This window comes from Pyxicephalus adspersus, chromosome 7 (genome assembly GCF_032062135.1).
Source record: "Pyxicephalus adspersus chromosome 7, UCB_Pads_2.0, whole genome shotgun sequence".
Taxonomy (NCBI): domain Eukaryota; kingdom Metazoa; phylum Chordata; class Amphibia; order Anura; family Pyxicephalidae; genus Pyxicephalus; species Pyxicephalus adspersus.
This window is the reverse complement of record NC_092864.1, coordinates 9,938,736-9,961,586: the sequence shown is the minus strand read 5'-3', so window position 1 is coordinate 9,961,586 and position 22,851 is coordinate 9,938,736. Positions and strand designations below refer to the sequence as shown.

At 42.9% G+C, this 22,851-nt stretch overlaps 1 protein-coding gene across 1 annotated transcript in view; it reads right to left on the bottom strand.

Moving 5' to 3' along the window:
- Positions 1 to 22,634, bottom strand: part of ARHGDIG (Rho GDP dissociation inhibitor gamma) — a 26,665-nt gene extending 4,031 nt beyond the window's left edge. The window contains 2 exon segments of the mRNA XM_072417424.1: positions 14,121 to 14,300; positions 22,275 to 22,634. Coding sequence (XP_072273525.1) covers positions 14,121 to 14,300; positions 22,275 to 22,368 — 274 coding nt within the window. The 5' untranslated portion in view covers positions 22,369 to 22,634.
- Between the last annotated feature and the right edge of the window lie 217 nt (positions 22,635 to 22,851).

Here is a 22,851-nt window from a genome sequence, read left to right as displayed (position 1 = left end):
GGGGGGCGCCCCCCACTCCAGACAGTTCGGGACAGGGGGGCGCCCCCCACTCCAGACAGTTCGGGACAGGGGGGGCGCCCCCCACTCCAGTCAGTTCGGGACGGGGGGCGCCCCCCATTCCAGTCAGTTCGGCACTGGAGAGTCGCCCCCACTCCAGTCAGTTGGGCACAGGGGGCCACTGTGTCCGTCACCACTTGCAGACATCAAGTTCAGAAGGAACATTCAATGCCAAATGGCAGCTGCAACAAAAATCCCAAGTTGTATAAAAAACGAAAATACAAATGTTGCTAATAAGCATTAACATAAATGTACAATGTAAATATAGGCAGGTAGGTAAATATTTGTTTCCAGGAACAAACAAATATTTTTCTTTTCCCATGAACAACTCTTGCTTTTTTAACTGAGAACATTCTAAAACCATTACCGATGACAACTACCACATATCATCCCGGAGTAAATATCTTTCATCTCATGGGAGTGTTAAATTAAAGATGATAAAGCTTGGAGACAGAAAGTTTAGGGGGAGGTGGTGGTGCGGGGGTTGATGACGCTGTTGTACAAAACAAAAAAGGGCAAAAAAGATCATACAATATTCAACAAATTCCAAGAAGAATGTAAAATCTTCAGTAGCTTGGACATCTTTAAAATAAATTATTATTAAAGCAAAACTAAAGTCACACGTTTTTGATGTCTGTATTCCTGCACCCTTACGTTTGTCTCTGACATCTGCTCGCAAATATATTATATATTTTTTAAAATATTTTTCTTATATGCACCCTATGTTTCAAATGTTTAACCATTTATCACTCATATCTGACAAAGCTATCCAAGGAAACTTATTGTATACTGCATTGTAACTATGTCACTGTACTACTATATTGAATTAACACCACAACCTTCCTTCATATCTTTTTTCAATTCAAACAATTTTATCTATTGGACACTGACCTCTTATCATACAAATACTCGTTTGATGATTCTCTGTGATTGGGATTCTGTTTCTGATACAATATTGATACAATGAGAAATGCTTATGTATTTTTTCACACAGTCGCTTTTATCGTCTCTTCCTATCCCCTGATGAAGCCTGTCAGCGAAACGCGTTGGAATTGAGACCATCTTGACTCCTTCAGCTTATTACATCGGCGACTTATGTCTAGCATAACAGGCAATCTCCCTTACTAGTGTGTATGGGGGAGCCCGAACCACACTATATATTTATACACGGATGCGCAGGGAGATCTGCATTTTTTTTTCATCCTACGTCACCCGATCTCGCGTCTTGGTCGGGTGACGTAGGATGAAGAACCCGGAAGAGAAGACGAAGATGCCGGACACCCCTGGACTGTCCTGCGGGATTGAGGGTGAGTGTGTTTTTTAATTTTTGAGTATAGTTCCTCTTTAGGAATTATTTCTGGGGCAAACCATTTTTGAATGAGTGGGGAGATACCTTCATTGTATATGTTTATAATAAATATAACGTATTAAAAATGCCTCACACTGCAGTGCTCGTTGTTGGCAGAGCTAAGTAACGACCACACCTCTAAGAACATTTGTCTTTGTATTGGCCAAGAAGATAAAGGGCTGTGTTTAACCAGGACTGTTAATGAGTTCTGATTACTTACAACACTAGTTCTAATTCCAATGCCTATTGGACCACCCAGCCATCTATGGATGCCAAAGGCTGCCGAGAATACAAATTGGAATTTGCTGGTAAAGGGACCCATCTCCAGTTAAGGATAATCTGTTTCCTAAGAGTAACTTTGCACAATATTGCAGTATACATCATCTTAGCTTCTATAAGCCACAGAGGAAATAACTAAGCTATTCCTATAGGTTGGGAAGTTTATATTGGGGAACATGTGGCACACAATTTATACGTATATGGACTTTTAAAACATCAGGAACCACAAATACAAAACTTTATTATAGTATGGGCCTCTTTAAAACAATGTTTTTAGTTACCTCCTAGAGTGTGGTCATCATATGTTCAGAAGCACCCCCTGGGACACATTAATGTACAGCTTGTACTCCTAACTGTACAAAAGAAAATCGTGGGAACACTCCCATATGTTTCTGTTTTTTTTTTTGGTAACCAAAATGTTTACTTTCATCTATTTAAAAAACGGTAATTTTTTTTTTTGCACCAACTTTCATGAGTTTTGGAATTTACTTTATCAAGCTGAGTGCCCCCTGGAGTCAGACCCCTCTCCATCTCCCGGGAAGCTCTGCATTAGGGTAATATTTTATGTTTATCAGCAAACTGCATACTACCAAGGGTCAACCTCGCATATCTCACCACAAAGGGCTGACAGATTTCAGACCTTGCCAAGGTCCCAGAACATACATCAAATATTCCAAAAAGATGAAAACACAATATAATCTTCCTCAGCAATCTTGTAGAAAAGGCATAGACATCACAGGTCTCGGAGAAACCTTGGACTGCTTTGTACAAATGACCAGTGATGTGTGAAATGCGTTAGTAAATTACATTTTTTTTTGGCCTGGTGTTCCACTTTCAAACCTCAGCATGCATGCCCAGTACAATTCCAACAGTAATCTGAAATATTGGAATATTGGAGTAGGCCTTACACGTGCTGAAGGATGCTGAGTGTATGCAAATTTCAGCATGCTCAAATGAGCTCCCCTGAAAGTGTTCATGGGACATAACTCTCATATCCATGCTTGCAATGGTGATTGGGTGCGCTCCATTAGGCAAGCAATGCCAGAGGTACATAGCACCGGGGATATTGGTGTGCTTTGCACAAATGAGTGCTTATATGCGAAATGCGTCAGTATAATTTCATCTTTTACTGGCTGGGTGTTATAATCTCAAACTAAGCCTGCATGCCCAGTACAATTCCAATAGTAATACCAAACATTGGAGTGGGCCACGTGCTGAAGGATGCTCAGCATGTGCACACATCAGCATGCCCCTAAGACATGCTTTGTGATGAGCTCTCTAGCATGTGTTTACAGAACATGTAGCTCTCATATCCATGCTTGCAATAGCGATTGTGTGCGGTCTATAAGACAAGTTCTGCCAAAGGCACAGAGCGCCAGGGACATAGGTACTCATTCGTGCAAAGCACACCAATGTACAAATCGCATCAGTAAAATTTCATCCTTCCATGGCCTGGCGTTCCAATCTCAAACCTCACCATGCATACCCAGTACAATTTCAACAATAATCTAAAATATTGGAGAGGGCCTCGCACATGTGCTAAACATATGCACACATCAGCATGCCCCTTACACATGCTCTAAAATGAGCTCCCTCGCATGTGTTTACAGGACATGTAGCTCCCATATCTGTGCTTGCAATGGTGACTGTGTGTGTTCCATTACATAAGCAATGCTAGATGAACAGCACCAGGGAGATTGGTGTGCTTCCACAAATGAGTGCCTAAATGTATCAGTAAAATTAAATTTTTCTCTGGCTTGGTGTTCTAATCCTAAACCAAGATGCCCCTTACACATGCTCCAATGGGTTCCCTTCTAAGAGTTTACAGAACATGTAACTCTCATATCAATCCTTGCAATGGTCACTGTTTAAGGGTATGTAGTTGGAAGGGGACATGAGCACTGTGGCCAGTTGGTGCCAACAACGCTCATCTGGGGAGCATCAAATAACCATGGTGGATTTTTGACTTTCCAAGGTGAGTACCTACTATCACTGGCATGATTGCCACCGGATTTGGCCAAATTTAGATTGTTCAATGATCAGCACAGGTTTCAGTCAGGTCACACCTGACCCACAGATCTGCACTGACTGAGAAGTCCAGCACAGCTACCGTGCCACACTACAAATAGCATGCATGGCCTGAAAAATAATTATATAATTATATAATAATATTATATATATATATAATTACACTTATATACACACACAAGGGGGTGCTGAGAAGTTCCTGGCTTTGCCCCCTTCCAAATAAAATAGAAAAATGAGTGTGGGGACAGCCTAATATCTTAGTATGTAACTGTGCAAATATCAGGTCTTTGCGATTCCTAAAACTGTTTTTTCTTTAAGTGAGAAGCTGTGATGGCAGAGGCACAAGCAAGTTTCACATCGTTGGAGTTACGGGCCGTCATGAAGTTTTCGTTTCTCCAGGGAAAGCCAGCAAAGGACATTCACACTGAGATGTCACAAACACTGGGGGAAAAGTGTCCTTCCTACAGCAGTGTCATAACCTGGATATCTTGTTTCAAGACTGGGCATTTCACCATTGAGGATGAGCCCCACAGTGGGCGCCCCCAACCTCAACTGACCCAGCAACCTGCGATGCTGTCCATGAGCTAATTATTGAGGACCGGCAAATATCTGCAAAAAAGATAGCCCAGATACATGACATCTCACGGGAGCGTGTTGGGTTTGTTATCACCACTATCCTAGACGTGCGCAAGCTTTCAGCGAAGTGGGTGCCGAAATGTTTGAACAGTGATCAGAAGAAGGAACGAGTTGAAGCATCCAAAGCCTTTTTTGTCCCATTTTGAAGCGGCACAGGACTTTTTGGCTAGGTTAGTAACTGAGGATGAAACCTGGCTCCACATCTATGATCCTGAAACCAAGGAACAGTCAAAGGAATGGCACCACAGCGGGTCCCAGCGGCCAAACCCAGAAATCGGCCAAGTAATGGCGTGCGTACCTCAGGACTCTAGTATCACCGGACAGTATTATGCTAACCTCCTGGACCAGCTGAAGGAGGCAATTAAGATGAAACGTTGTGGAAAGTTGACCAAAGGGATCCTTTTTTGCAGGACAAGGCACCTGCGCACACGTACAATGTTGTGGCTGCCAAATTGAACACCCTGGGTTTCCAATTAGTCCACCATCCCCCCTACTCACCTGACCTGGACCCTTCGGACTATTATCTGTTCCTGAATTTGAAGAAACACCAGAAGGGTCAACGTTTTAAGGACATTTCTGTCTTCAAAGATGCTGCTGAGAGCTGGTTTGTGGCCCAACCAAAAGACTTTTATTTGAACGGCCAATAAAAGCTGCAACTACGCTGTACCAAGTGCATCAGTGTCAGGGGGGAATATGCTGAATAAATGTGTTATTTCATAACTCTGGCTCTCTTCTTTCTGGGCAAAGTCAGGAACTTCTCAGCACCCCCTCATATATATATATATATACACATACACACACACACACACACACACACACACACGTGAAGGCAGCCATGTTTAAATAAAAACTTTACACAAAAGTTTAAGCAGCATCTCTTTCAAGTGGACCTGTCACATCCTGTGGCTGATTGCCGGTCCCAGCAGAGGCCAGTAAGCTGCCCACAGTCCATTCCCAAATTCTGCCCTCCTGACCTTTTGCATAGTCGCAGCTGCCAAGAAGCCCCAGAAGCACAGCCGTAATTCAATAAGGCCTGCTCTTATTTTAAAGGATTACTGCTAACCGGGAGGTCATACGGAGAGCCATGGGAGAACGTTCTGCACAACTGCATGGCGTCAAAAGTATTCCACAGAACCAAAAATCCAGCCCTTTATTTTTTAAGATCATTTCTAAGCCACAGGAAAACTACAAATCTTTTTATGAAAGTAAAACCCAGCCCAATGGGTTCCTTATTTGTCTTTAGTTAGAACTTCTGCACTGGGACGCATTGGGGGGATTTTTCCTTAATTTCTGCTGATAGACATAATTAGGGGTAATCGTCCGGATGGGAAAAAACAGGATTATAAAATCCAAACTTTCCTTGCTCAATGTTGGGATGGGATTTAAAATATTTCCCCTTACCCCTGGGGAGACAACTATGCATGTGTCACCTGTGTTTGGCCAACCATCATCTTTTGAAAATGCCATATTTCAAGTGATACTTAGGTATTATGAATTTCATGAACATTTTCAAGTGTTCTGCATTTTGTTGGGTTCTGGAATTAACACTAGAGGGCAATGTCATCTACCAGTCTATAAGAAAACTCCATGTCCCATGATTTCATGATGTCAATGGGGTGGGTACAAATTAGGACATTCTAAATGGAGCATGAATTGTAGCCACGGACATAAAGGCTATACAGCTCTGCAATGGATAGTAGGGACTTATGGGGACAAGACGAACACAGAATAGTAGGAAGAAATGAACACACAAATATGAATTTTCCTCTTTTGGCTTGGCTACTATATTACTATTGACAATTACTAATGCTTCATCATTGTCAATGACAACATGAAGTTAGGGAAAAGTTCCCCTATGGGGACACAGCCCAGCAAAATTCTAAGTTCCAAATCTTTCAACTCAACTCAATTCTCCTGTTCCAATATCTTGTGAATTGGAGCACAATTCATATATCCTGATAACTATTTTTCAGCCTATACGCCCCTGGTGCATGGCACGTCACACCCAACTGTGCTTCTCCGCATTATCATTTAGCCCAGGCCAAGCGCTATAAAAAAGGCAAATTAACACGCTATTAACCCACACTGCACGTTATCATCTTGCAGGCTCCCACGTGGCGGGCTTAATATTCAGGACTCGATTTGCCTGAAGTCACTGGTGATTAAACACATTAAATTCCGCTTTATCACCCCACCGCCGGCCTATAGCATCTCCGGAAGCCGGGGCCCAGAGCTATACCGCTCTGCTTGCCGGCGATAAAGCTACGAGTGCAATTAGCTCACCCATCTCGAAGGATACATGGCTTTTAATCAAAAGAAAGCCTTATGAAAGAAAGGATTTTATTTGTTCTTTTTATTATGCTTTTGAATATGATAAAAACAAACAAAAAAAATTGTTAAATACAAAAAGACAAAAATTTCATTAAAATGGATTTTATTTATTTATAGAATATATGTTATGAATGTTCCATTGTATCAGTTTGCTGCAGCAAGGTCTCACTTTATGGTAGGTTTGTAAAGGACCTGAAGCTTAATTCCAGGCAGATATAAAAGACACAAATCAGTGCAGCTTTCTAATAATGAATACATTGTTACACACATTGCAAGTATCTAAATATGTCACTGCACAGCAGAGCTCAGAAAGAAAAGCAAGAAGCACAGTCTATTGTGCTGTATTGCCTATGCAATTGCTAAGAACAGGAGTGAACAAAAAATAGGCTAATCTGTTTGCTGCTTCTTCTTTCATTGTCCATTCCAGGCTGGGTGAGGAACAAGACCTGTAATTGTTACCGAATGGCAGCGGTGAAAAATCAAATCTTGTGCCAGGGTGGCATATTTAGAGGTTGAAACGGCGCTTAATGGGGGGGGGGGGGGGGGGACAAATACTAGGATATAGTTGGAGCAATTGTGTTACACTGGCCACATGTTTTTAGAGGTTTTTTGTTTTTTTTAAACCTCTGTTAACCTCCATTTACCAAAGCCCCTTCTCTCCAAGCACCTCCTGAATGGCCACTCTCTGCAGAAACATGCTTTTCCTAGATGTTTGCACCTACGCTTGCTGTGCCATGCTGCCGATTAATAGGTGGTGTTAGAAGTTACTATACCTGACCACAGAGAAGGGTGGATGGAGCAGATGAGGTTCTTTGTGTGTTTTTATTTTGGGGGGGTGGGTTCTTACTGGGAATTAGGAAGCTAAGTGTGCGCCATAGATGGTCTACATCCCACCCTACCCATTAAATGGTGAGCACAGGCTTGAGGTGCCCATGTCCAATCATTATATCCCGTCCTCCAGAAAATTAGAATGAGGGTACTGGACATAAGGACTCTTGGAGTCCAGAAATACAGACATCCCACATCCAACCATTGCCCTCCAGTACCCTATGGGACATAGAAAAAGCTTCAGCCTGTTCCCTATAGGTACAGTAGGCAAAAAGGGAACATGGCTGGACTATAACAAGTCAGTGTAAAATGCCGCCTCCCCAACCCGTAATAAACCAAACATGATGATGATATTGAGGACTATGGATGATGATTATGATATTGATTGATGAATGAATGATGAATGCACACTACACCTTTTTTTCCTACATATACTTCTTAAGCATATAGACATTGCTTGCATTCCACTTCATCTCACGGAGTTTGTTCAATAATCCAAAAATTTATATTGATTTATGTCAAAGAAAAAATACAATGGGCACAACTTCCAACTGAAATCCAAAAACGAGTTTATTCATTTGTTGCAAATTTAGGCAAGTGGGTGGAATCAAAATAATCATTGGTATGTCCTTGTGAGCAATCACTGGTTATACCCCAGTGACCACGCAGATTGGTCCAATTTTACTTAGGCATCAAGCATTGCTTTGAAGAATCCAATGTTCCTCTCCGCCTCACACTTGGGCATTTGGAGGGCTCCGGCTCTGCGCTAGTCAGGCCATTACATTGCAGATGGTGCCAGCTTTGTATACATTGAATAAATGCACATGGCACTGGTTTGGTTTACTTTTAAATAAAATATATCTAAAGAACGGTTATGGTTTTAATTTTCTTGAGGGGTGGTGGTTAAAAAGATTATGTTATGACTGAGAATCTAACCCATCAACAAGGGGCATACCGGAGAGAAAATGACAAATCCCAGCGTGATGCCAGGTACCAGCTCCGTGCCGGCTGGCCCCAGGGCTGGCCGCTGTCTAGAGACGGATTCCTCTTTATAAGCATCTGACGAAGGATCTGATCTATTATTCATTAAGTGAGAGCGCTAGGAGCACTCATCGGGGAGAAGAAGAGGAATTAGGGACCACTCTGGGAAGATGAAACAGCTGCCGTTCCATCACGTCCATATCCCGGCTGTCAAACTACACAATTAATGAATGGCGTTTGAGGCTGATGGGAAGAGACATATTACCCACTACGACAGATTACAACAGAACATTATACAGCCATTAATTCATGCGTGGGATTTGGTACATACGCTGCGGATTGCAGGTTCAGCTACAAGATCTCAATGGGCAACCTGAATACAATGAAATCCCAATACAGAGGAACAGGTAAAAGATTTGTAAGGTGATGTAGATACTCTGATACCTGCTGCATTATATGCATGCAATGTACAAGGGCCACTTCAGACATGCAGCTGACCACGGCATTCTACTGAAGGCCTAATCATTCTGTCATTCAATTGAATGGGAGCAGTTGGGAACGGATTTGTGCACATGTTAGCACGTGGCACACAGCATCAAGTTGCTTCTGGCCACACAGTTGCTTTCTTCCTCCTCTGCAGGAAAAACTGCACTACAACCATGGGACAAAGTCATTGTCAATTGCTGCATTTAACAGCATAGTCGCGCAATCGGGGCTAACCATGCAGGTTTTGACAACAAATCTGAAAACGTGCCTAAATCGTGCTATCACTCTGCACAGGGATCATTCACTTGGCTTAGTGAATGTGGTAAACAAAAAAAACCCAATCACATGCAAGAAAATAAAAATATGATTTTAGCCTGCATGTGATTGGATAGATGAAGTCATTAGTCATTAGAACGTTACCTCATTCACTTCAGCTAAACCACACTGCTCTGGGAATCATTTGTCATGGTTTTAATGTTTCTGTGCAAAACAATGTACAATTATCATATTAAAATATAAAGAGTTTGAACATTCTTACATAAAGCTAACAGCTAAAGATGCAGATGAAGGTGAAAGTGGTTTTACCTGCCAAACATTTGTAGTGCCATCTGTTCTTGAGACATCATTTTCTTCATGAATACCTACAATGTCTTGTCCCTCCCTAGTGATGGATGTAGTCAACAGTGGAAAATTGACTTGGGCTTCCCCACTTTCCCCCAAGATGAACTAACTGAGGGACCCCCGTTGGCTGAGGAGGCTCCAGGGCCCTCGTGGCTCAGTTTGCATGTCCTTATGTCCGCCTTGTCCCCTTCCTGGGAATGGAGTTACCTCATCTTGGCCCAGCCAATCAAGTTGGCCTAAGATAATCTCCAGAAAAAGGAGAAAGAAGAAGAAGATTGTGGCGCCCTCCGGGAGAACGGGGACAGGGGAGAATCAAGGGTTTAGTTCCAATTTAAATACGATTTTGGTGCAGTATCAACTGCAATGTTTTTGCTTGAATCTAAAAGTCATTGGTTACGCAAGGTTTCTGTTATTTTGTCAAGCCCTCAGAAATTATTTCAGATTTTATGGCTGCTGGAAAAAGATCTTTTTTTTTATTATTAGAAGGATCATTGAAATGCAGCATGACGGCTGTACAAACATTAGCTCTATCAGTCCCGATCCACTCTCCCTATCTCCATCCCAAGAGAGGCGCCGTGCTTAGCTCACATAACCCTGACACACAACTCGAGCCTATTACTGGCAGACGACGTTAACGGGTAATTCGATCAGGAAATAGAGTTCCTAATGGCTTTTTGTAAGCTGGGATCATAATTTAATTTATTAGACGCGGCCCTGTCTCCATCAATCACCACTGTTCAGCAGCGATAGCCGCCATCTTCAATAACCGCCTTGGTTCGGGCCCGAGTCTCGGCACCAATTCCATCCCCATCGCTTTTCCAAGGTCTAAATGTTAATACGCCAATTATTGATATGTCTGACGTACGCCGAAAATGCCAGACAGCCGACATTTGCCGGCACGTAATACAATTTTTAAACTGAACCGGCATGGCTGACTAGATACTGCAGGAGAATGGGTTCATCGTCGCGATGTTCTGACAGCAATATTACATCGGATCGACTTCACTAAAAATAACCGGCCCTTGAAATGAAGAAGCTCAGGGAAAATCTGAAGTTTTTTTTTTGCTACACGGGGGCGAAAGCCTTTGAGGCTGGTGAAGTGATGAAAGGAGAGGCCACGAAATATTTAAGTGTATATATATATATATATATATATATATATATAGCATTGTAGTAGGTGCATGCTGTTTGGATGAAGACCGAGACTCCCATTTTGTGATCCTACAAATTCTTCTCAGAAGTCCGAACTCTGCCTCCTGGCAAATGAGCAATCTCTCGATGAACAACAGTCTATCCCAGTGTTTCTCAACCCGGGTTCCTTCACAAGTTGCTGGGGGTTCCTTGACTAATTAGCTATTTGTGCCACCCAGGTCAGACTAAGTGTCACTAATAATCTTTTTGGCTATCTGTAAGGGTGACATTCACCCTATTGGTCAGCGATGTAAGGCGCATTCTAACCAATGGCCTCCATGCTAATGCACTCCCCGCTCTCCCTTCTTGTGCAGGGTGAATGGTCTTGTCTCCGCCCCCTTGCTGTAGTTTTTCTGCAGGGAGCCTGTAGTGGGTGGGGCTACTAGTCCCCTCCCACAGATGTTCTCTCACACAGTACAGTGATGATGTGACTGCTGGTTATAGGTTTGCAACAAGGTGGATTTTAATCTATTTTACAGCTATTGAAGAATATATTTAAATGAAAGTGTTTCTGTTCAAATTTTAGCTTTAAATTGATCTTAATCATCATTAAAATCTGTAAAATAAAAACGGTGACAAAAATAGTAAAAGTAAAACAAAAAATTCGCAATCTGCCCCATACCTTGATCTAGGTATGTTGTAATGCCTCATCTTTACCACTGTGGTCATCATTGCCCTCAGACCCGGGCACAGTCATATTTCCTTCGCGATTGGTGACTATTGGCATTGCTGGGCAGAATTCTGAGAGGTGGGGCATTAAATTATATACAGGCAGAGGGTGGGGTATCAAAGGCAGCGCAGGTTTAATGCTAGGGCAGTTGATGCAGTGGGTATGTATATGGCACCCCTGAGGCTTGAAAGTGTCCTTTATTGGATATTATTGGATTTATTTATTAATATTTATTGGATATTATAAATTGTGCTGGAAAGTCTCTGCGTTGCCAGTACAGTGCAAAGCCTTCAATGCGCACATGCTGCTTCAGACAGGAATAACAATAAAATAAATTTCAGTGTGCAGAAAGCCTTTCAGCACCTGTATTCCTCGGTGACAGACCTGGCCACCCTAAATGATCCTCCTCTGCAGCAAAGTTCAAACAAGGCTTCCAGAGACAAATTACTTCTGTCACAATCTCCTAAATGCATCTCTTTGGAGAAGACGGATGGATGCTTAAGTGCCGGCTCCTTTCAGCGCTGACCGCGGCCTGGGTCCCAGAGAGAAATCGCAATGAACTTTACTCTGCGACCCATTTATCCGGCTCACACCATCTCTGTTCTATTAAAAAACGACTCTCCCCCCCTTCTCCCAGAGTCCTCGGGAAAGTTCTGTGGCTGAATGTCCCCATTCGCCTCGCGTGATCAATCATCTGTACAGCCACATCTGTGCCGCAGCACGCCACCCTGAAATACGCCACGAACACTTGTTACCACTCACCTGCTGGCACCGAGCACAGATGGCAGGACGCATATGGCTCCAGATGAGGGGATTTAAATTCAACTTTTATCTTATAGTCAAAGACCTTTCATATCTACATTAGTGGTCAAAAAAGTCACACACACACAATAATATTTCATTGGCGGCCATTAGCTTTGATTGCGGCACACCATGCTATGGTTTCAATAAACTTATGCAATGTTACATTTATTTTCACCCAGAGTTGCATTGATTTATCTCTAAGATCTTGTATTGATCATAGGAGAGTCGGAGATGTGTACAGTCATTGACAGCCCATCCGAAAGATTCACCATAGGGTTCAGGTCTGGACTGTGTGGTGGCCAATTTATGGATGACAAGATTTCCCAGATTCTCTTTCACAACCTGAGCCCGATGAATCCTGGAATTATCATCTTGGAATATAGAGTTGTCATCAGGGAAGGAAAAATTCATTTATGGACCTGTTCATTCTGTATATTCAGGGAGTCAGCTGACCTCTTATATAGTGGACACATAACAGCCGACACCATTGCCCCCACAGCCACCCCAGCCGACGACACTACCCCCACAGCCACCTGACCTCTCAGGAAAGCTTTTAACAAGGCAAAGGCATCAAGGAGCATTGACATTGTACCTGTGGAAACTTAGGCATCACCTTTGCAAAAGCCCAGGCCTTAGACCTGACTAAAGCAGGGGCCCGCAAACTTATTGCCACTAGGCCATTTCAGGGGTGGGCGGGAGCACACTACCAGGGAACGCCTCCTGAAGTGAAATCCCTCTCCTCCATATGCATTGCGGCGGAGAGGGATTTCCCTTCAGAGAGTGTTCCCTATTTACTGCAGCGGCAGAAGAATCAACGCCGGCCACGATAAATAGGGGAGCACAGCAAGAATGCGGCATCGGAGCCCTGGAAGTTCCTAACGCCCCCTGGCCGATCCGTCAGCAACCGGGAGCCGTGGCTGTGGGTTGCCGGGCAGCATTAGGCGGGATTGGCCAGGGGGCGTTAGGCCGGAACGAACTACCGGCTAGGCTATATCTTGCCTAAAGGCTGGAGTTTTCTGACCCCTGGACTAGACAGTATACACTATAGACTTTCCCTTTAAATGGAACAAATCATTTTTCTTTTGATAACCCTTTATGAATAAGAAAAGTTTTAGGTCCAACAGAGCAGAATGCATGAGGGCATATTAGGGGTGGTGTGGCACAGAATGGGCATCTCTAGTGTTGGGTCACAAATCTCTTTATTAGAATGGGGTGGTGCTGATGCTGCTACCCCCAATTTACCTGCTGTGGCAATCATAGTCTTGTACAGAGGCAAGAAGGTCTGCTTTAAACAGGGCACAGCTTGTTGTGACCCCCCCAAGACTGCAGTGCCCATGTCTTCCCTCAAGCAAGAGCGGAGGCACCGAAAGCTCCTGCAAGCCATGCCACCAGCAGGATTTGAAAGAAAAGTGACATGTAGGTGTTAGTTGCATATATTTCTGACCCCTGCCCTCGGTATATTACATACATCAGGTGGCTGTATTTGACCCCTAGTTATGGTTGTGGTAGTGACAGGGGATGCTGGAAGTCCACCAATTTCTATTTGCACACCTGAACTCCACATTTGGTCTCAGTAAAACTCCTACTTCTGGTCCATAGAACCTACTAAATATACATTTGCAGCAAGGATGTAACTAATCCAGACCATGTGACTGCTAGCAGGAAACTAGGGGCCCCAGAGCTGTCTAGCTTCACAAAGTAGCCATATCATTGGGCAAATGCACATGGACATACAATAAGTTGGGAACCTTCAAACATATTGGCACATGCAATGACCCTTGCAATAGAGATGAAGGTGCCCCTCAGGGGTTTTACTAAGGAGCCTCAATGCACTCTGATTGGCTGGAAAGTTTTACTTACCAACTGCAGCTGGCAAATTCCCAAGCAAAGCCTGTTTGTATTTGATCAGGCTCTCGTCATCTTTATCCAACTCCTGGATCTCTTGTAGGGATTTCTTCTCTGGCGCCTTGTAATTCAGATCAACTATATCATCGCTGTCTTCTTCCACGGGTTTATTCTCGTTTCTGTCGGCCATTTTATCTGCAATGAAAGAAAATAATGATTGGTGACCTATACAAATCTGTATTAGAGATTATTTAGTATTCACTAAAATGATAGGCAGGAAAGAAAAGAAAGAGTCACCCCTTAAGGGGGGGGGAAGCTACAATTCTACATGAATACCATCCTGACGTCACAACATAGAACAAGCCAAAAACTACACAGGATTGACATGATTGCGTCTCGGGGGTAGCTGGTGACCCTGCGTGATGCTTTAACAAAAATGGTTCTGTCCTTCTAAAAAAGGAGATGGAGACCTTGTCGGGGAGGGGGGGGGAGTCATGTGATCTCTGGGAAAGGTAATATTCCATAATTTCATATTCGTGTAGTGAACATGTCCAAAGCAACGCCCATTTCAACATAAGAGCGTTGTTTAGAAATCCTGACATCATAGCTGCTTTTTTTTGGACATGCCTGGGAAAACCTTCAGACTTCCTGCTGATAAGGAACCAAAGTACAAAATGTTATCATTACATTTTTGTAATTCTTGGGTAATGAATATTATCTAAATACAAGGGGCGTGCATTCTTACTGGATTCCTAGTGCGATTTGTGTATTTTCATTCAATTATGTTACCAATAAAACTAGTCCTCCATGCAGCTACTTCCTGTACTGGTCACTGCTGCTCTCCCTTCTTGTGCAGTGATTGGTCTCGTCTCCGCCCTTCCTGTAGTTCTCTACAGGCAGCCTGTGGGTGGAGCTACTGAGCCCCTCCCACAGCTCTGCTCTCTTTGCACCAATCCATGCACAGAGCAGTGATAATTTCCCAGCTAAATGTGTAGTCCAATATCTGGGTTTGTAAAAGCATTGGGTGCAAAGTTATTATTACATAGTATTTTTATAGCACCGACTATCACACAGCGCTGTACAAAGTCTATAGTCAATTCACTAGCTGTCCCTCAAAAGGGCTCACAATCTAATGTCGCTACCACAGTCTAATGTCAATTTTAGAGGGAAGCCAATTAACCTAACTGCATGTTTGGGAGGAAACCGGAATACCGGGGGAAACCCACGCAAACACTGGGAGAACCTACAAACTCCATGCAGATAGTGTCCTGGCCGAGATTCAAACCTGGGACCTAGCATTGCAAAGGCCAGAGTGCTAACCTCATTAAAATAAGCACTTCTGTCCTGCCTATCCACTAGCTATCCTCATCAATGTCAGGAAAGAAACAGATGAGGCTGGGGAACAAATAGCTCTGAACAAATATGGCTCCTTCCTTACAGAGTGAGATCAGTGTTGGAAATATTTATTTTTTTTATTTGGGGGGCTGATAAATTGTCCTAGATATTCAATAACAGTATAGACAGAACTGGTATTCCTGAATCCTGTCCAATATACTTTATGACAAGATAAGGACTTTTGGAACAGACACAGACGAGGGAATAAAATATTAACACAGAGGTCAGAGACATTCACTCTTATCTGAGGTAATTACACTTAAATAACTGAGTGGGAAGCTGGGGCCACAAACAATGCAAATCATCTGAGAATGGTGCAAAGTAGCTCCCCTGCTGACCATACTGGCCAATCACAACCAAGGATCCCATTTTTATAGAAGAGGTGATCTGGTAACAGTTCACCATTTTTTCTGCAAATACCAGTTTTATAAACGCCATGGTCACCAACCCTTCCTTAATACCTTAGTGGTTCCAAGACTTGCTGATCTCTTAATTTAAGGCTGCATACACATGGGCAAATATTTTACTACCCATCAACTGTTCAGATGGAACCAATTGGTCGAGTGCCCATGTGTAGCCAGTTCAAGTGAACAAATCGACAGATCCAAGTCTTCAAGCAGACCAATTATCATATGTTTTACTTGATATAAAAGGATAGATCAACCTATTAAATAGGGTAAAAATTTGTATTCACCAGGGATAATAAATACGTCACAGATTCCCAGGAGGTTGGGGGCGATTTTTCTGCACATGCCTGCTCTTAACCATGCTCAGAAGGGGTTTTCTTCTACTGTCAAAAAAGTGCCGATCTCGCCAGACATGCGCTGGGATATATATATATATATTACATTACAAATTCCAGCAGCGCATCACTTGATCTCACGTCTGTGCAGGGGGAGATTGGGTGAAGAAGAACCGGGAAGAAGACAGAATAAGATGGCAGCGTCCAGTGGTCAGCCTGTGCAAGGACGAAAAAGGAAGATAGGACGGCACGGGACCAACTTCACTAGGATCGTAGAGGGATCGGCAGCCTTCTATCCGTAAAGTTTAAAGATATACCTGAGCGCCAGGAATAAATGACTTTTTGTGCACATGCGTGGAAGTTACATCTTTCCGACCTGGCCAATCAAGAGGGCCCAAGACCCGAAACTTGGAAAAGGACTAGGTGAAGATATCATTGATCAGGCACAAGGGAGTGGGAATTTAATACTGAAATGGATCGCCAATGCCTTTTTTCCCTGCATCAAACAGTAATGCATATACTGTGGTGTGTGGCTACGCACATGGATTCAGCTGTGTTGTCTTTATGCGCAGAGGTCCCATTCATTAAAAAAGCCAATGTCTGTGGGCAGTACAGTGGCTCAGAGGTAGCGCTCTTGCCTTTGCAGCGCTAGGTCCCAGGTTTGATTCTCGGCCAGGACACTATCTGCGTGGAGTTTGCAGGTTCTCCCTGTCTGCGTGGGTTTCCTCCCACATCCCAAAAACATGCAGGTTAATTGGCTTCCCCATAAAATTGACATATGACTATGGTAGGGACTTTAGATTGTGAGCCCCTTCGAGGGGCAACTATAGACTTTGTACAGCGCTGCGTAATATGATGGCGCTATAAAAATACTGTGTAATAATAATCATGTGCATGGTGGTAATGCACAGCTGTGGACCTCTACAGGACAAGGAGGAAAAAAAAAAATTACTGGACATCAGTAACCCCAAATTTCAGCACCACAGTTTAAGACTGTGCACTGATCAGCTTTGTCTATTACAATTCAGGCAGGGAATCTTGGGACTTTCAGTTCTTCAACATATCGGCCAATGGTCCCTGATGCAGCAATATTTAGAGATAACAGCATGCGCTTTCTGCATGTGAATTCCTCTGGTTAGCATTAAAAATGCATAATGTATTTCACTTTGTAAAGATAATGTGCTGCATCCTTAACCTGGTGTTGTCTCCAGGGCAGCCCCATTACATGCAGGGAGCCGGGGATGCCTATGATCTAACTGATTAATATGACCATTGCAGAGGAGCTTTTGGTATAATCCCCGGAACATTATAGAGCACAGAGGGGAGCCATCACCGATCAAGAGAAGATCTGCATAATGGGCCAGGCGTGGACTCTGCTTATTCAGCTCCCCACTTGTAACAATCAGTGCCTGTAATTCAAACCTTTGCTTGCTTGTTATAGCGGAATTCTAGGCCATGACTAAAGGTGGATTAAAGCTGAACTCCATGCAAATATAAATGAATGCAGCTATTCATTATTATATATCGTTAGATTTATTTTTTATTGCTAATCGTGAAAGCAGCTGAAATGGACTGTGGATCATCCTTTGCATCCCCTATACAGCAGGGCTAGAAAGGCAGAAGCAAGGAGCCAATCTGTTCAAGGAGCATGCTGATAGGTGGAGAGCAAAGTAGCAAAGAGATGCACTCATCACCGTGCTGATTCTTTGATTACTGTCCATTCTCAAACTGGGGCGGGGCCAGGATAATGCAAGCTTAGAGGAAGTGGGTTGAATGATGGCTTGACTGAGGACATCTAGTGGCAGAATAAAGTACTCTTAGATAAATCACTGAATGAATAATGCAAAAGCTGTTTTTGCAATATTTTCTCCCAAATTTTACATGGAATCATGTATCCAGAGACTGCTGAAGTTTAATATTTTGCCTTCCTTGCCCCTGGTTGCTCTGATACTCCCTCATCACGAAAATGCTAATGATATTTTTAATAAAAAAAATCTTTTTATTTTCTTAAATCATCTTTTTTAGGTGCAGTGATTCCATCACTGGGTCTCTGTGCTTCTCTATCTAATGCAGGCAGCTCATAGAGAGGAAGGGGCTTGCAGGGTGCTATGCAAAGTTTTCTATGTATTTGCGAACCAGCAAATACAACACCATATTTTTGCACCCTGAAGGTTTCCTTTCAATCTTTATTAAATTTGGCATGAAATATACAGATATGGTAAATATCTTGAAGTAAAAAGAATGCACAACAGCAATCAACATTATTTGAATGAGAGAGGTCAGCTGACATATTGCTCTCAGCAGAATCTGTTCGTTGCAAAGCAACAGGATTGCTTCCCCCGCCCCCGCGGTACTTCCAGATATGAGGAAACATGTGGCAGCTGTAGGCCAATCAGCATTGGCACAGAGACAGTCATAGCGGCTTGTAGCTTGCACAGTGTTCAACGTAGCGGCATGGGAAAAAGTGGTACCTTGGTATAAATCCTTAATCCGTTCCAGATCCTTGGACTTTTACCAAACAAAATTTTCCCATAAGAATTAAAAGGAAACTGATTATCCGTTCCCAAGAAGAAAAAAATCCTATTGTTATTGGCATATTATACATTGATGGGGCTGAATAAAATAATTTAAACACTGCCTAATACTAAAACACATAAATACAAAAGAAATTTGATGAAATAAATGAAAATGTAACCTCACTTTACCTTGCTGAGAAGAGTCGAGTGCCTACTAGGATGGTGCTGAGAAAGGAGGAGGAGGAGATGTTATGTAATTCACAGAGAGTTATAGCGCGGGTTGTTCACTAAATGGTAGCAACTGACGTACTGACGCTAGTGGGCAGTCGTGGCTTTGTCTCGAGAGAGGTAAATAAAGGTAGCGCGTGGTGTTATGACTCATTTTGACCCATACAAGTTCTAGCACAAAGGTTGTATACCAAGCAAAACTTTTTGTGTCCAAACAGGACTTATACCAAGTTGGACTTATTCCAAAGCGGACTTATACCGAGGTACCACTGTATATACATCCAGCATGTGCAAAGCAGAGATTCATGTTAAAATATTCCCCCATCCCCAGTGCCAGGCGTAAGGAAAAAAGGCAAATCCAAGTTTGTTAAATCACAGCGCTACGGCAGCACAAGTCCCTATAAGCCAAATGTAGGCCAAGTAAAACCTGTCCAAGTCACAATATCCAAATAAAAAACACAAAAAAGAAATGAGCCAAACCGAAAGGAATAACACCGCGCACAATTAATAGAATATTCCAAAAAGCCGCCAAGTAAAGATTTCTGTCAACCTATTATAAAGCTTTGTGTGCGGCTGGCAAGCATCCGAGCGATCACGCTGCAAGCGCCTTTCAGTGGTTTTTGCAGGAAAATAAAAGATAAGCGAGCAAGTCGGGTGGATGACTGGCTCTGAAGAGCGAAGAGATAAGGCGCACCTCACAGGAAGCAATATAAACCCGCAAATCTAAAGCAGACACGCAGAATAAATACATGGAAATGAGATTAGATGGATGTGAAGCTTGTAGAACAGGATAAAAGAGGGGAGATATACACCTTTGCCTGCCGAGCCGTCATAATACCCAAATGTTAAACCGTCTTTTGAGGGCGCCAAATCATTTTATCTCCCAAAATCCACTTCTGGCGTCAGTGCTGAACCGATACGGCGGCTGAATAACAAAAGGTGTAAGGAAGGAGAGGATTCTCAGATCTGCCACCTTTGTGTTGCAAAGCAAATACAACTAAATGGTTCAGTGTAGAAGGCCGGGCCGAGGCGCTTTATGCAACCTATGACGTCCACTGCTGGTGAGGGCACATGTTAGCCTTTTCGGTTTGGCTACTAAGGACCCTGTCGTGGTACTGGCTGCAGATTTGGGTTTAGAAAAGCATCTAAAAGTTTATTAAAGCTCAAAAGCATTTGACAATGCCCACACACTTTCTTTCCTAGGGTGGCAACGCCTCTCTACTGTATCAATGGAGAAGAAACGTTGCCACCCTATGACAGGATTTGGAGTATGGAACGCTTACTTTCTCCTTTCCAAACCAAAAAGAGGTGTTTTGTAGTTCACAGGTCACCTTATTTCTGGCAGGATTAGTATACACTTGAAATAAATATATATTGTATTTGTAAGCTGTTTTTGCATAGCCATGAGAGTGACACCATTATTTCCCATTTTAGTGTTTAGTGTCTCCTGTCGGGTCACTGGACAAGGAATAAGAATGATCACACTGCCAAGGCACTCTTCCCCTGCACCCGTTCCAGCACCCGGTGCCTGAACGCTAAACGGACATCAGGGTGCAATGGAATAGCGCATGTTCGTTCCCACTCCAAATCTGATTTTTATTCTGCTGGGGATAGTGTGAGGAATATGAACAAGGATTTACATACTTAGAGCAAGCAAAGGCAACATTCACCTCCCCCTCCTTCATAGCTTTATATTATAGCTTAGCTACAGTTTTTACCATGAATTAAAAGTCGACTTGAAGTTGACAAAAGCTGACCAATCACATTCAAATTTTTCTTTTTAGGGTAAGCTTGCTCTTAAACCATGCCCACATTGGCATGATGGTGCGACATCACATGACCACCTTGCCTGAATCATTTCCTCCATACTTCCCATCCTATCATGTATAAATGGGAGTCAATAGAGAGATAACGAGAGCTCAGTTTGAGTATGGGTACCATGGTCTAATGGCTGGCCTAGGCTTCTGGGTGAACCATTGACTGCTTGGTCTTTCGGGCTGCCAAATTGGAACTTGCTGCTACAGTTCACTTTATAAAATAGATTTATCCAATGAGAATTTCACTGGCCCACAGTGTACCCAATCAGAGAAATGGGCCGAATCCGAGAAGTTGACCAACCTCTGGGTAAAAGCTTGGCACTCTCGGCCACCATAGTGTAGTCAGGACTGGGCCACACTATAGGAAAAAGTCAGGTGGCCCGCTTAGGGTGCATAAATCGACCTAAAGGCAATTACAGCATTAGAACAATCAGAAGCCAAGACCAACAGATAGCCAGAGAGAAACCAACACCCAACCAGAACACTGGAACCAGTATTGTACTCAGTCGGTGAATTAAAATGCCAACAAGACTTGACCAACCTGTATCCAAGTAGCACCATTATAGGACCTGACCCAACTGGAGCTTATCAGGCCATAACAATGTACCAACCTATAGCCCGTCATATATTTAGAACCTTCAAGAACACCTGACCAAACCTAGAGCCAATCAATATGCACACAGAACTGGGCCAACCTGTGTGAGTATGTGCATGGAGAGGACCAACCTGTGGCCAGATGGGCGTCATGACTTATTTTACCACCATTTATTACAGAACCCAGGGATAATATATAAATCAATACAGCAATGAAACACTGACCTGTTGCTAATGACAATCTAATTGATGAATTTTAACATGCACAATAGCTTTTTATGAGACTTGTACAGGTGTTGGATGATGTAATAGTAGACAAGCAATGAAACATGGAGATGGAAAATGAATGCAGTACTAGTTGCTGACCCGGCTTTCTCTCCCTTTAGCAGGGCAGGTTACACCAGGGGTGCTTTTTTACATCTAGCATTTCCTGCACGACCGACTAAAACAAAGCAAATCATAAAATAAATGTATACACCTTTTGCAATCAACAAGCAAGAAATGCTAATTTTAAAGTCACCAAGGCATTTGCATAAAAGACCATTACATCATTTTCCCAGAAGTCTTTATATGTTGTAATAGTTCTCCAAGCAAGAGAAAGCTTCAAAATCTTTTATTCAAAACAAAAATATCATATTAACAAATACACAATTAAATACTGTTTAATGCAAATGTAATTTGCCAATTAAGACACGCACAGGTCAAAAAGGCACTTGTCACCATGAATTACAATAGACACCAAGGGTAACTCCCTTCAAATGAAAAAAATGATTAAAAAAAAAAAGTAAAAAAACATGCAAACAAAATAAAAACTGCAAGAAAAAAAAAAGAATTTAAAGGATGCAAGAAGCAAAATTGAAACAGTTACACAGCTCACCTCTATAGCACACGGACAGCCACATAAGTTCCAACAGCTGGCCCCCAAATTCACACACGTCCATCCCCATCATTTCCGATTTGTTCCCAAACATTTTCCAGTGGCCCAATCAATAGCAAAGTCAAAAATGTAAAAAGGTTGACAGCCAAGAAAAAAAAATGTAATGCCAATTAATTGGGAAATTAATCCCTTGAAAAAAAAAATGTAAGGCTGTTTTTTAATTTTTTTTTTTCACAGATCCATTCAAGAAGAAAGAAAGTGCATCTTCCCCGAACAAGCCTTCCTTCATAGAGGAATACCTGAGCAGGGCAGGCAGAAAGGGAAGACGTAATGGGAAAAAATTGGATTCTTGGCTGTAGACAGTATTGATTTGCTGCTTTGGTCGTGCTCTCCCCTCCCTTTCTCAGTCACACATCTACACCCCTCTCCCCTCCCTGCTGCATGCACTCTCCCAAGCTCTATCCATCCCTGAGACTGCAATGATCTCATCCTCTTCTTTGCAGCTCTCTCACACACACACCAGAATACAAACAGCGGGCTGGCTGCTGCAGAGGTAGGGTGTGAGAGGGGAGCACAG